Source organism: Euprymna scolopes, chromosome 41, assembly GCF_053919585.1.
Source record: "Euprymna scolopes isolate OS-2025 chromosome 41, ASM5391958v1, whole genome shotgun sequence".
Taxonomy (NCBI): Eukaryota; Metazoa; Mollusca; class Cephalopoda; order Sepiida; family Sepiolidae; genus Euprymna; species Euprymna scolopes.
Window position 1 is genome coordinate 44,559,538 of NC_136522.1, and position 14,642 is coordinate 44,574,179.

Below are 14,642 nucleotides of genomic sequence, written 5' to 3' on the forward strand. Positions count from 1 at the left end.
GTTCTTGTTAACGAGTTCCTAATTCATCTAAGCGGAAGTGGAACACTTTCCCACCATTTCCTTTTTGTCACAGTTTATGGGGAATTTCTGCGGCTTTTTTGGACGGCAAGGAGTATCGTGGATAAAAACAAACTTAATTGATATATTGGGTGGCGTTAATGACGGTGGGGTTTCGAGTATTAAACTCTCCCTTATCGCAAAGGGATTATTTGGTGTGAAATGCGAAAGAAGAAGAAGAAGAAGGACAACAACAACAAATAATAATAATAATAAATATGATAGAAAAAAGGGAAGAAGAATGACAAATACAAATAACGATGATGAGTACAAAAGAAGAATAATGCTAAATATGAAAAGAAGAAGAGAAAGAATAAATGGAAGAATTGTCTTCTCCTACTACTACTTTTATGAAAAAAAGTTGAAAGATGAGAAGACAAGGAAGATAGGTAAAATAAAAGGGCAATAGAAGAAAATAGGTGCACATTAACAAAAAGAAAAGATAAAGAAAGAAGGACTAGGTAGATAAAAAATATTAAGAAGGATAAGGAAAAGAAAAAGAGACAAAATAAAAAATAAAGAAGAAAGAAAAGGCGGGAAAAGTTTAAGAAGACAGAAAGACGCTGAAGTAAAAGAGCGATTGTCAATTGTAAATAGAAATAAAAAAAAAAGAAAATTAGACAATACGACCGTCATGACAATTGCAAATGGCGTCTTTCTCTTCAAATGTCCAAGAACGATCACGTATTGCTAAAGGGGAGAAAAGGAATTGAAATATTAGCGAATGAGCGACATTACAATTTGCCAATTTGCATCCATTTAGATAGGTTCTACTTTTTGATCGGTAACCAGTTGGAAAATTTTTCTTTACTTGGATTTTTCGTTTTTCCCACAAGAATGGACAATCGGCTGATGTCGTCGGTCTAGAATGAATAGAAGTGAAACATCCGTGCTTGGGAAGGTGAAGAAACATTTGGAGAAATCGCGTTTTATTGTTTGGTGTCCCTTGAAGATGTGGTTTCCACGCCAGATTCTCATGGCTGGCAGGCAAAAAGTATCAGTGGATGTAAAGTGAAATAGATTATTAGAAAGAAGGATATTTACTAAGGCAGCTCTATATATAAGAATAAAAGAGGAAAAGAATTCAAAATTTTCCCATGTTTTATATTTATCTATCTATCTATATATCTATATATATATATATATATGTGTGGGGGGGTGTTTGTGTGTGTGTGTATATATATATATATATATATATATATATATATATATATATATATATATATATATATACAAAACATTTATTTTTAAACAACTGGAATTATGGTCACAAAACAAATATTCCACTAACTCTCACCTAGGAAAATAGAGGACTTAATTCCTGGCGGTGGGATCCTATGCTAACAGAACAGATATTGCACTAATAGCTACCCAGAAAAACAGGACTGATAACACTTGGGAAGATAGTCTCATAACAACAGATCTACACTAACCTTGAATTGAACTTTCAAAGATAATCATTCTGAAATCCTATGGTGAATTGAATGTAGCATAAAATCTGATGCAATATTAATAGAAGTGCAAGAATAGTTTTGCTTTCAAACAGATATCAAATTCCCATTAGATTTTTACTCCATTCCGAGTTTTTGATTGGCTATCTTTAAATTGTTGTAATCTTTACTTCCTTTTGCAGTTTTTAATATTTAAGACTTATGTTTGGTAAACACAGTTTGAATTTAATATTTTTTTTATTTTTCTTTATTTGCAACAGAGAAAATACGCACTAATGTTGGGTTGTTACCTTCGTCCGTCTCGATACTTCATCCTTCAAAATATCCGAAATACGAGGTACGTTTGTCGTATTATCGCTCATCATGTGTAGCCAGACATGAAATAAGTAGACACGCTTAAAATCTTTAATAATGAAAGTACTATAAAAGTGTCCTGATGAACGAAGACAGGAAAATATTGATTGTTTTCACTCTGCTGAATTGGTCAGTCATTCGGTAACCAGTGGAAAGTGGAATCCTAATATCCTGATTAAGTTCAACTTCATATTAACCTGTCATATGACTTCTCAGAAACTCTGTGTTAGTCCGTGTTTTCATTACTTTGTCCAACACCTGCAGAAAGGATAGTGAATTTTATTAATGATATTATGGTCTGCATTTTTGTCAACATGTAATATTATGAGATGTAATTATTACAAACATGCAAACACTACATGTTTCCCTATGCAAACGGCAGGCTGTTTATATGAAATAGACTTGTGTCGACACTTTCACATCAATGTCAGTAAACAAACCTTAGACATTTGCAGGGTCAGCGGGAACATGTAAGCAGTCCAATTACGCCTGTTTCTCGAGAGTTTTGCATTGCAAAAGATTGCCACGCACGACTTCTTCCACATTAAAGATAAGAGACAAGCGTTAACTGACCTGGTGGGTCTCCATCGCAATTGTGTGAGGGAATGCCTTGAACCTGTTCTTGGTCTGTTAATTCAGCAGAATACCTGATAACACTTCTTACTGTTTTGAATATGGACTTTATAAACCTGATGTTTGAAAAGGTTTTCACAAACATTTCAATGTAATATTCAATTTTGTCAAATGTTGAATTATGTATTTATTAGATGAATTGCTTCAGTTGCTTCGGTATTTCATTATTGCAGATATTTCTGGAATTGACGTCGAAGAATCAACAATTGGCAAACGGCGGAACGTTCCTTTATCAAGTTTTCCCTTTTTCTGACTCATCCTGGAAGCAACAATTCATCAAGGCGGCCAAGGAAAATGATTCAAAAACAGTGTTACGAATGGCTCGATTTTGCAAGGAAGACCCGGACTTTATAAATTGGGTAGACTCGCAATCGGGCAACACTGCTTTACATTATGCCGCTCGCCATGGAAAATTAGTAAGTAAACATTTGGAGGGAATAGATTTCTGTAGCTTGTTCCCTCTTATCAAGTCCAAAAGCTATTCAAGTATAAGGGTTAATGAGGTAGGATGATTGTCATTTGAAAGATAAAGAATATTGGGTAGGGGATTGAAAATAATGAATGCGATGAACTAAGCATAATTGCTTATTTGGGAAATGTATGCCAACTGTTTGTTGGCATTGGATTTAAAAACGACTCTGTCGTAATCAGCAGAGAAGCAGTTCTGTGGTAATGAGGTCGACAAACAAATCTCTTGAGAAGCTCTCTTCATGCAAATTCCTCCTAGCACTAGGCACATGGAGGAGAAGGGTGATAGTTAAATTGAGTAGTTCTCAAAATGTAAATGCCTTACATGAGAAACCGAATCAAACACCTACAATAGAAATAGCGATATGAAGGAAAACTAGCAATATTTCCTCTGTACTACAGAATGATGATCAGATGATGATGCTGAGTGGGATACTGACAATAACCGATAATTCCGCCTGAAGTATTCAAGCATTATTAGATCCAATGCACTGCGTTTATTCAGCTATTGACAACCTTGATGATGCGCTTGCGAGTGTTTGATTTTGTCGGCGAAACCGGTGCAAGCTCTGCAGTATCAAGAAAATTCAGGAAAACAATTATTTGCAGATTTATATTCGTTGCTTTTTTTCTTTGTAGCCAGTGATTTGATTGTTTAATTTTCGTTCTATTTTACAACATATCAACCTTTTACTTTCATTTAACAGCGTACGACAATCAATCGGTGACCATTTATTTAATAGTTGAAATAAAAATGAACCTTTACACAGAACAAGATCTAGTTTAATTACTTTGCGACGTATCAACCCATTTGCGGGTTATTTAATGCTACAAAAAATTCAACGATTCATCTCTTTTTTTATTATTAAAACCCCCAAACCAATTTCACAGTTTTTGTGGGGCAAAATGGTATTATGTGAGAATATTTTTACCTGTCCGCCTCTCCCAAAATGTATACCTTCCGTCTACAAAATAAAAAATCTTACCTAAACTTAACTGCTACTACTATAGGTTCATTATTTATTTTAAAAAAAAAAACAAATAATTAAATAGATAACTTAAATTGTTGAGGTATTACAACGATGCTTCGAACACTTGATGAAGTATATTTTGCATCAATTGAAAAACTCCCAGGCAACGCCATGTAAGATCAGCTAGTTGCATATCATAATGCCTATGCATAGAAATTGGAATGTAATATTGAAATCTGACGGTATATAAGAAGTGCGACAAAACTAATGAAATAAGTAAAAATTACAGTAACACAAAGAGATTAGAAAAATAAAATTAACAACTTTACTAGAGAGAAGAAGGAAGTGATTTTAAAATATTTTCTTATGGTTCATATTTTTAATGTTTCTCCTACTTTATTAGAGCAAATGCAAATTTCCAATTCGAGAACAGATAATAATGATAGCAAATATTACAGATAAAGTAATTATGCTTAGTAGAAATGTAACAGAAATGCATCGTAATTGAATCGATCATTAAAATGTTTTTAAACATGTATTAAAATTGTACTTCAATTATGCTTGATATTAAACTTAACTAGCATGTGATAGAAAAATTTTAGGTTGGGAGAAATCCATATTTTAAGGTTATGATAAACGTCAGAAGAATGAAAATAAACCTAATTTGTTAGAGTTTAATTTATACAGTATTTAATTTCGAAAAAACATTTGTTTAATTGTTTGAGATTTTTTAAGCGCTATTTTGCGTATTTAATCGTAAAATTTGTGTAACAAGCTTTGTGTGTTGCTTATTGCGGTATTAGTTTAGTAACGTATTGCGGTATTAGTTTAGTAACGTATTGTGGTATTAGTTTAGTAACGTATTGCGGTATTAGTTTAGTAACGTATTGTGGTATTAGTTTAGTAACGTATTGTGGTATTAGTTTAGTAACGTATTGCGGTATTAGTTTAGTAACATATTGTGGTATTAGTTTAGTAACGTATTGCGGTATTAGTTTAGTAACGTATTGTGGTATTAGTTTAGTAACGTATTGTGGTATTAGTTTAGTAACGTATTGCGGTATTAGTTTAGTAACGTATTGTGGTATTAGTTTAGTAACGTATTGTGGTAGTGTAGCAACTGTTGTAGCATAGTCGTGCAGAGTACTGCGGTATTGGTGTAACAACACCTCGTGGTATTAGTACTGGATTGATACTATGGATGGCTGTAAAGCACCGGAACATCCGGAACGAGTGACCTGCATCATTATGATTCGCACCAGACTCTAAAAGTCGCAAATCTTAGCTGTAGCTCAGTTCTTTATCAAATGCATTAAAAGTCGTAGGATATGAACTGTGGAAATTGTAGCAGAGATGTGGAATTGATGAATAGTACAAAAGATCATAAGAGGCGTTCTCTTTAAACGACGCGGATCTTCTTGAAAAGGAGATGCGCGTATAAATAAAGACAGCTCTGTATTAAGACATTCGCTACACCTGATATATTAGAGTGGCAAGCGTCAACTACTCACGGCTTCATATCGCTTGTCTATACTTAACAGTATGCTTAGAATGGTGTTTCTTTCTCGTCTGTTTTTTTTTGTTTTTTTGTTTTTTTTTCACAGATAGCATAGATTGTTTACTAACGCTATTTCCCCGGCGTTACTCGAGTGGAGATATATTGCATGATTTCAAATATTATCATTTTTTAAATTATTGCCTTCAGAAAACATTAGTGACATGAGGTGAAGTAATAAAACGTGTTAGTGTGTTTTAAAACGAAACTTACCCTAGCTTACTTCTGATCGCTTGTTACAAAACAGAAAGGAGTAATATATTATATATATATATATATATATATATATATATATATATATATTGTAGTTGCTTGTCTAGCCGCACTGATAAGCTGTGAAACAGCAAAACTACTGAATGTGGATGACTATATATATGACTCTCTCTCTCTCTCTCTCTCTCTCTCTATATATATATATATATATATATATATATATATATATATATATATACATACATATATTTCCATGTATGTATATATTTTTGGTACACACACACATATATATATTTGTGTGTGTGTATATATAATATATATATATATAATATAAAGCTGAATGTGTGTGTGTGTGTGTGTGTGTGTGTGTGTGTGTGTGTGTGTGTGTGGTCACGAATAGGCTCCTATATGGTTGACTATTTTAAAAAACTGATTACATATAATGATAGATTATCGAGACACAGGAATGGGTATATTTGATCTGGCAGAACGGTGGTTCATTAAAATTGTGGGGTCTGTGTTCGCGCCTGGTCCACAAAGTATGGAAATAAGAAATTAAAAACTTTTTAAAAAATGTTTACAAGTGTTTTTCATATAGATGTACATAGTAATACTTTGATAAGTATGTTTTAACTTAAATAGGGATGGTATAATAAATTGTGGGGTCTGCTTTCGCGCCTGGCCTCCACAGAATGGAAATAGGCACAAACTTTAATAAAGGCTTTTCATATCTACCTGCGTAAGTATACTTCGATAATTATGTTTCAGTTTGAAGAAATATGGTATAATAAAATTATGGGCTGTTCGTTCGCGCCTGACCTCCATAGAATGGAAATATGTCACAAAGTTTAACAAGGTATTTTAATATATATCCACAGAATATTGTGATAAGTGTTTCAATGTGAACAGGTATGGCATAATAAATTATGGGGTTTATCTATTTTATTTTTGCTTTCATCATATTTTGCTTTGGTTTTGATACCCCCAAATTCGAAGCTATCTCTTTACAACCCTTCCTTTTCATAACCTATCATACTTTAATAAATCAGAGTCCATTTTCTGTAGGCTGTTTTTGAACCCAGTCAACGACGGGTACTTCTGCTAATATATTAAAAGGAATCAAAGAAATCATAGAAAAAGTCATTTTAATGTCTGCCAATGACGATAACTGCTCACCACAGCAAGAATATAAAAGGAATCCATATAAAAACTAGTGTTGTTCAGGTCGTGCAAATTGGGTAGATAGAATCAGATGATAATGAACAGGGGCAGAAAATGTTGGCTAAATAAAAAAACAAAGTGACCAGATTTTCCAAAATGATTGGAATGTAAAAATAAATTGTTTTCTTTAATCGAAGTGTTTGTAAGCCGCATGATAGTTATGCTTTATTTGGAAAAAAATAATTAAATAACTTAAGTAAACTAATGGGTTGGAAATTTTGTTCGAAAATATATACATAATGTATTAAAAGATTGTAAAAAAGAAAAAATAGAAACGTTTATGATTTGGTATCCCGTCAATCGAGAATATAAAAGTTTTTAATTGGTATAGCCAAACAAACTGCTCTGAACGGAAGTATAGATTTACAGGGATACACGTATTTAGGTTGAAATGTAATGTAGCAGCTGGATAAAATGAAAGAAAGCAAACAAAATAAGCGCTTATTTTAAAAAGTATGCTTCAAAAATTGGTTTAAATCGCTCCCGAGGCAGATTTTTTAGATTGAAAGCTATATTAAGCAATAAAATAAGAAAACATCACTTTACTTTAATATAAATATAATACTTTATTAACAGAAAACTGTCGTCGGTTTGCTGGAATGCGGCGCTGATTTTGACTGTCAAAACAAAATGTTATCTACGCCTCTTCACTTAGCTGTGGCCAGTGGACATGCTGTCATAATTCACGTGAGTATAAATATACATATCGCTCTATATCTATCGCTATTTATATATCGATTAACACGCACACGCCCACACACATAAACACACACACACATAAACACACACACACACACATATATATATATATATATATATATATATATATATATATATATATATATGCGGCATAATCATATATTGCATAATCACGTTGAAACGTTGATTCTCACCAGATGACTGAAGTTAAGCAACAATGAACCTGACCAGTACCATATGAGTGACCATTTAAAAATGCGATGCGCTGTATGTACCAGACAGAGACGTAGAAATATCCAGGTTGGTATCTGGGGGCGCGTTTTATCCACTGGTAGAGATGCACCCTCAGTCTTCGTTAAGACATGCATCTGTGAGAAGGAAAACTGATGTAAACCTGATGTCTTCTGTCTTCTCTGTCTTGTGCCAGGCATTGCACTGATTGAGTTGTAGCAAAAAGTGTGGTTAGTTTTGCACAAAGCCTTCACTACTATAAATAGGTCATCTGTCTAGATTTCCGAACAACTTAGTTGTTGTGGCGGACCTCATACGTAAAAATCGACAGGATAGTCCATCATATATATATATATATATATATATATATATATATATATATATATATATATATATATATATATATATATATATATATATATATATACTCCACTCTATAATACTAAATAATGCGTATTTACTTGCACGTAGATGAATATAAATCTGACCCCTACTAAAATATTATTGAGTCAAATTTCAAATAGTGAGGGGAAGTGAGAAAGCAAATAGCAAGTAAGAACTTGAATCTGAACAAATATCTTCCTGCACCGTTGAGATGAATTTGGAAAGAAATTATTCACACTGAAGGTAAAACTTTAGTGAATTTAATTCATCAGTAGCCCGAATTTCACACGCAGAGATCATGCAATTATTGCTCTAAATTATTAGCTATAATAATTATATACAGACCTTACAAACGTAGTTAAGCCCTATGTGCTTTATTTTCCCTGAAGAAAGCCATATATATATATATATATATATATATATATATTATATTATATATATATTATATATATATATATATATATATATATTTGGGTTGAGCACTGTCGCAAATGTATTTTCACCCCATGCTTGTTTAGCTATTAAGCGGAGTTCGCTGTCCGTTTGTTTGTAAACAAACTAGCAGTTCGAGCACTTTGATGCAATGGGCAAGTGCTTATTCAGTAGGCACTTGATGAGAGACATTTGCGGGCATCGATTTGCGGTTCTGTAGGTAAAGCTGCTGACAGTTAACTTGATGGCTGTAGGAAAAAGTGCTAGTCTAGCCGCACTGATGAGTTATGATACAATGCGGAAGACTACATATATATATATATATATATATATATATATATATATGCGTTTACGATATATACATGTATATATGTGAAAGTGTATATATATGAGAAAAATTTAATTATATTTATTCAATAACTTTTTATTCATACCAATCCTTTAATTTATGAAGCTCGATGCAACTACAGAGCACATAAATAAATGATAAAAGTCTATATTCCAAAATTCAAGATGTTGTTCACTTTGCCGTTTATTTTCCTTAAGTACATTGACATGCACAATTCTCGACAGCACCTGTTTCGTAGCGCAAAATCCTTCACGTAATTATTATCTCAATTCTTGAATTTATTTTGCTCTTAACTCATCAGAAGAAAATAACACTTATCAATTTTAAAAGAAAATAAAGGCATATGTGCATAATCAAAAATTCGAAAATTGGAAGAGAAGTTGCAATTATTTTTTCATTATGTTACGTGTAACTATGATAAATGCGTTTACTTGTTGATTTTGATTGATATAAAAATCGATAGAACATTAACTCTATAATAATAAATAATAAATAATTTGAGATTCCGAATAATCCTTATATGTATTTTACGGATTAATGAAAGAAAAGCCCATTAGTTCAAAAGACAGTAATCGGTGCAATGCTTTTGCTATTATCTATAAATTAATATCGGGTCGTTTAATTGTTATGTACTTCCATTTTTTAGTCATAAATAATTTTACCAAGAATTCTTCATAAGTTTTGGTTTCGGTGTCGATTATAACTGATGACACTTAAGTCATCTACTTTTTTTATAAATAAGTCTGTCAAGAATTTTTCATAAGTTTTGGTTTCGGTTTTGATTATAACTGATGCCACTCCAGTAATCTATTTTTTTTATAAATAATTTTACCAAGAATTCTTCATAAGATTTGGTTTCGGTTTCGATTATGGCTGAAGGAACTCAAGTTATAATTATATACATATTTTTTTCATAAGTTTTTCTTTCGGTTTCGAGTCAAGCTAATGTACCCAAGTCATATAGGTATGTTTTTTTTTTTTAAATCGCAACTTTATAATATATAAAAATCGATAGAACATTAACTCTATAATAATATATACGAAATCTGCAAGAAATAAAATATCATGTTTAAGCGTACTTTACGACCGGGCTTTGCCAGGTGTTCGTGTTAAAATACTTTTGTTTGCAGTTTTAACAAAAAAAGGTACAATAATATCAGAACGTCTCCATTTATACTAAACATCTACAAAATGCCAGCATCGATATATTACGTATGAATGAGTCCCCTGCGGAATTTCAACAGTTCCGCCTAGTACTATATTAATTTTTTTAAGTGATTTAAAAAATGTACCATATTAAAAAATTATTTGGCCGTGAGATTCTTGTAAAAACTACTACGTTAGTAATACACACTCTGCCTATGCCATTTTTGTTAACCTATTACATATTTTTGTGAGGGAGCTAATAGACAATACTATAATCATGTTTTAAATATTGAAATCGTTTTTAAATCATACGTAAAATAAAGCATAGTCATAGTTGTTTTTAATTGTTTTGCCGTTGTTCTCTAATAAAATACACACACACAAACACACACACACACACACACACACACACACACACACACATATATATATATATATATATATATATATATATATATATATATATATATATATATTGACAGATGCTTATCGAGTGGGGATGTGACTTGTCTCTAAAGGACGAAAAACACCAAACTGCTCTTGAAATCACAAGATCTTCGAAACTGAAACAATTTATGACGGGTAAGTCTGAAAGCTTTATAATAATAAAGTGTAATGCAGGATAAAATGAACAAACATGATTAAAACTCAACCTTTATGAGTTATTTCATCCATCTCTTCTTTCACTTCCTGGTCATCCCCTTTAAGAAACTTATATATATATATGCATATGCTTCACTTTTTGTTATCAAGTAAGATATATGACTTGTAGTTTAATCAAATATTTTTGCAAGCAAAATCCGATCCCGCATTTTGCTAAATCCTTCCCTCTGATGAGAAAGAAAGTATTTCTTCGAAACTTCGCGGAGTAAGGACTATCCACTTATTTAGTGTTTCCTTCTCAAATTAAATATGTTTTTAACTCTTTTTCAAAGTGCTTTTAACATGTTTTATTAACTACTTGCACTTTATATATATATATATATATATATATATATATATATATATATATATATATATATATATATATATATATATATAGGGGAACTCTCTTAAAATTTTAAATACGTATGTCAGATATTAATGAAATTTATACTATATATCAAAATAATTCAGTGATTTTTCTCAGATGTCAACATTTTTTTTTTACATGGTAGTCACCACTTACCAAGGCCCGGAAGCCACTTGGGGATAAGGGTTATTACGTGTACAGTAATCAATGGGATAATATCGTAGTAATCGTTAGTAATGGAGATTTGTTAAGGGGGGGCGGTATATCAGGAATTTGTTTATGTTGGACTTGAAGACATTCATGTTGTAGTCAGGTGGGAAACGGGCAAATGGAAGAGAGTTCCACAGGCGTGCACTTCTAAGAAAGAAGATTTGTTCATAGAATCTACGTTTTGATTTAGGAACAGATAAAGAATGGGGAAATTTATTGACAGTGGTTTCAGCTAGACGGGTGTTTTTCGTGAAAGATTGGCGAGGGGGGGCAGAGATTGGAGCTCAGACGAATACTTGCCATGGAAATAACGATAAAACAAAGACAGGCTCGCAACATCTCTTCTGTGGGAGATAGGTTGCAGGGAAGAGAAAGGGGCATCCCCCACTAGACTACGAAGTATATTTTGTACTCTGTCAAGGCAGTTTTTAGCAGCTCCTGCCCAGATGTGGGCAGGAGCTCCTCAGCCCCATTTCCTGCTACTCTGACCCCCCCCCCCACTTGTCTGTATTCATTTCTTTTAGGCACCCCTAATAATTAGTATTAACAGTATTTTCATTATTATTATTGATAGTAGTGGTGGTGATGTTGGAGGTAGTAGTAGAAGTGTTGTTACTACTGCTTTTTTATTATATCTTAAAAATATCTAGTTTTTCTGCATATTCTTTTAATTATTCATTTTAATTAATTCGCTTTTTTTAGTTTTCTTTTCAGAAATTCTACATGATTTATACTAGTGTAATATTTGCGTAAAAGTTTATAGTAAACACAAACCTCTTTCATTTATTTAATGCGGACTATTATCCTCTTGTGAACCAACAACTAAGAAAGATGATGATAATAGCCCTCAATAAATAAATTAATTAATAATACTTATCTCAATAATAAATTCCAATTAAATTATATATAAACCTCTTTCTATATATATTTATGTATGCGAGTATATATTTGTTTCAGAAATTTGGCTACAAAACTTCTCTGTCAGTTTTTTTTTTTTTTTTTTTTTTTGTCTACATATGTGGGATTTAATATGTAGAGTATTCGAACCCATGCGAAACTTTATGTTTGGGTTTTAGCCGGGGAAAATCAATGCAAAAGTGTGGAAATTATAACAATCGAATTTACCAGGTGATGGTCGAACGACGGCATTACGAATATGCATGCTTAACGTAATAGCTATTGGTTCACGTTTTAATTTTTAGCATTGTATCAAACATACCTTCATAAGTCAGGAAATTATGCTAAAGGAAAAAGTAAGTCGTAAGCAAAACCTCTTGGTTACGATTCTCGTTGGAGACGAACGAGTCATTTTTTTAAAAACTTTTTAAATCATTACTATATATTGGGTCCAATATAATATAATAATAAATACGAAATCTGCATTAAACAAAATATCATATTTAAGCGTGTGTGTGTGTGTGTGTGTGTGTGTGTGTGTGTGTGTGTGTATTAGTGGCCTGGCAATGCCACATGGGGGACAACTAAGCAAAACAAACCTAACAGAAATTCATCCCAAAGCAGCAAAACTAAAGTTGGCTTGCCAGGACACTGTATGTGCAAATGTAGGCAAAGTTGGACATATTTTATTGATTTGGAAATCTAGATTTTTTTTTACCAATTTTCATAAAATTTTAACTCTAGAATAGTATTATAATCTTCAAAAAGTTTTCGAATTTTCATGTAGTTTTGTCCCATATATGTGTCTATATACATATATGCATATATTTATGTATCTATACATACGTATACATATATATACATATATATATATATATATATATATATATATATATATGCTGTATTGAGAATTATATGCGTTAACATGAAAGAACCAACATTTCTACCATGCAGTTTTCAAAGCTTTTTTTTTTATTTTTTGCAATTTCTCTTTTCAAATCACTGGTTGCACAGCAGTAAGACTGGAAATCGCATATTTTCTTATTCTCTGCGTTCTTTTACACTGACGTCATCAATTCATCGGCCATTTTCCTCTTCGTTATTTTTTTTTTTCAGAGACCTACAACCATTATTTGTCGACGATGCCGGCAATTATGAACGGCGATTGTGATCTCCTGCTGAAGCTCATTAAAGACCATATTAATAGAAGAGTTCCTTTTTGCTCGTTGAGTAGCAGGTGACACCAATTCCGTCTTCTTTCTCATTACAGATCTGTTTTACATTTGTTCTTCGTCTTATTATCAACATTATTAGTAGCAATAGTAGTAGTAGTATTCTAGCTCTCATATATATATATATATATATATATATATATATATATATATATATATATATAGTGTGTGTGTGTGTGTGTGCGTGTGTGTGTGTGTGTGTGTGTGTGTGTGTGTGTGTGTGTGTGTGTGTGTGTGTGTGTGTGTGTGCTTTGGTGCAGCATTTTTTCATTTAAACAAACATGACTAAAGAGAACAGAAAGTTTCAGTTTGATTATACCTTTTTTATTTTTGCGTTTTTCTTTTTGTGTTGGGGTTAAATTTTTATATAGGTCCCATATTATTTGGAACATTTTCACCTGTTAGTGTCGGAATCCTCGGCGAGGGTAAACGGAATTCTGGTAGTAGTAGCAGATAGGTGTAAGGGGCTGCTAAATCCGGTATGGGGCATGGGAGAGCCAGTTGTTGGGGTCAGTAACTGGGATTGTGAGGAGGAATATGGGGGTTACAATAAGCATTATAATTATTTTGTTGTTTTTATTAAAGCTAATTGCGCTGATGTGGGTTTAATCAGTGGGGTAACTTCGTGGTGGTGTAACCAACGTAACGTTTGGTTTTTGGATTATTGTTGAAGTTACATTCTCCCATGGGAAGACCTATAGATGACATTGTTTTTTTCTAACGGTTTGAAGGTTAGAAAACTATTTTTATTACTCCTAGGTTTTGGATTTTGATATTTTTACAGTAGATAATAAGTCTAATTTTATTATTGTTGTCACTTGGTATACGTATCTATTTATAGTTTTTGTCTTTTCTTCTAATTTATTCTATTTTAAAGTTGAGTTGTGGTAAAACATATTAATGTAGTTAGGGCTATGGCCCTTTGTGCTATTATTGTGGGTGATTGTATTCTTTAGGTTCTGCAGCATGGATTTAATTTGTTGGTCTACGATATGATAAGGGAATCGTATCATTTAGCACCTCCTGGTACAAAAAAAACTACTAACCTAACTGTTTGCCGTCTACATTCCAATAGTAAGTGACCTCACCGCTATAAAATAGTCATCGTAAAACACTTCTTAACATCG

The 14,642-nt window shown here is 32.3% G+C and overlaps 1 protein-coding gene across 4 annotated transcripts in view; it reads left to right on the top strand.

Moving 5' to 3' along the window:
- LOC145266488 (uncharacterized) overlaps positions 1-14,642 on the top strand; it is a 167,585-nt gene that overhangs the window by 110,327 nt on the left and 42,616 nt on the right. For all 4 annotated transcript variants that reach the window (XM_080122207.1, XM_080122210.1, XM_080122208.1 and 1 more), the window contains 5 exons: positions 1,769-1,845; positions 2,669-2,911; positions 7,500-7,610; positions 10,647-10,746; positions 13,400-13,520. In XM_080122207.1, the coding sequence (XP_079978333.1) occupies positions 1,769-1,845; positions 2,669-2,911; positions 7,500-7,610; positions 10,647-10,746; positions 13,400-13,520 (652 nt within the window). The remainder of the gene's footprint in view (positions 1-1,768; positions 1,846-2,668; positions 2,912-7,499; positions 7,611-10,646; positions 10,747-13,399; positions 13,521-14,642) is intronic.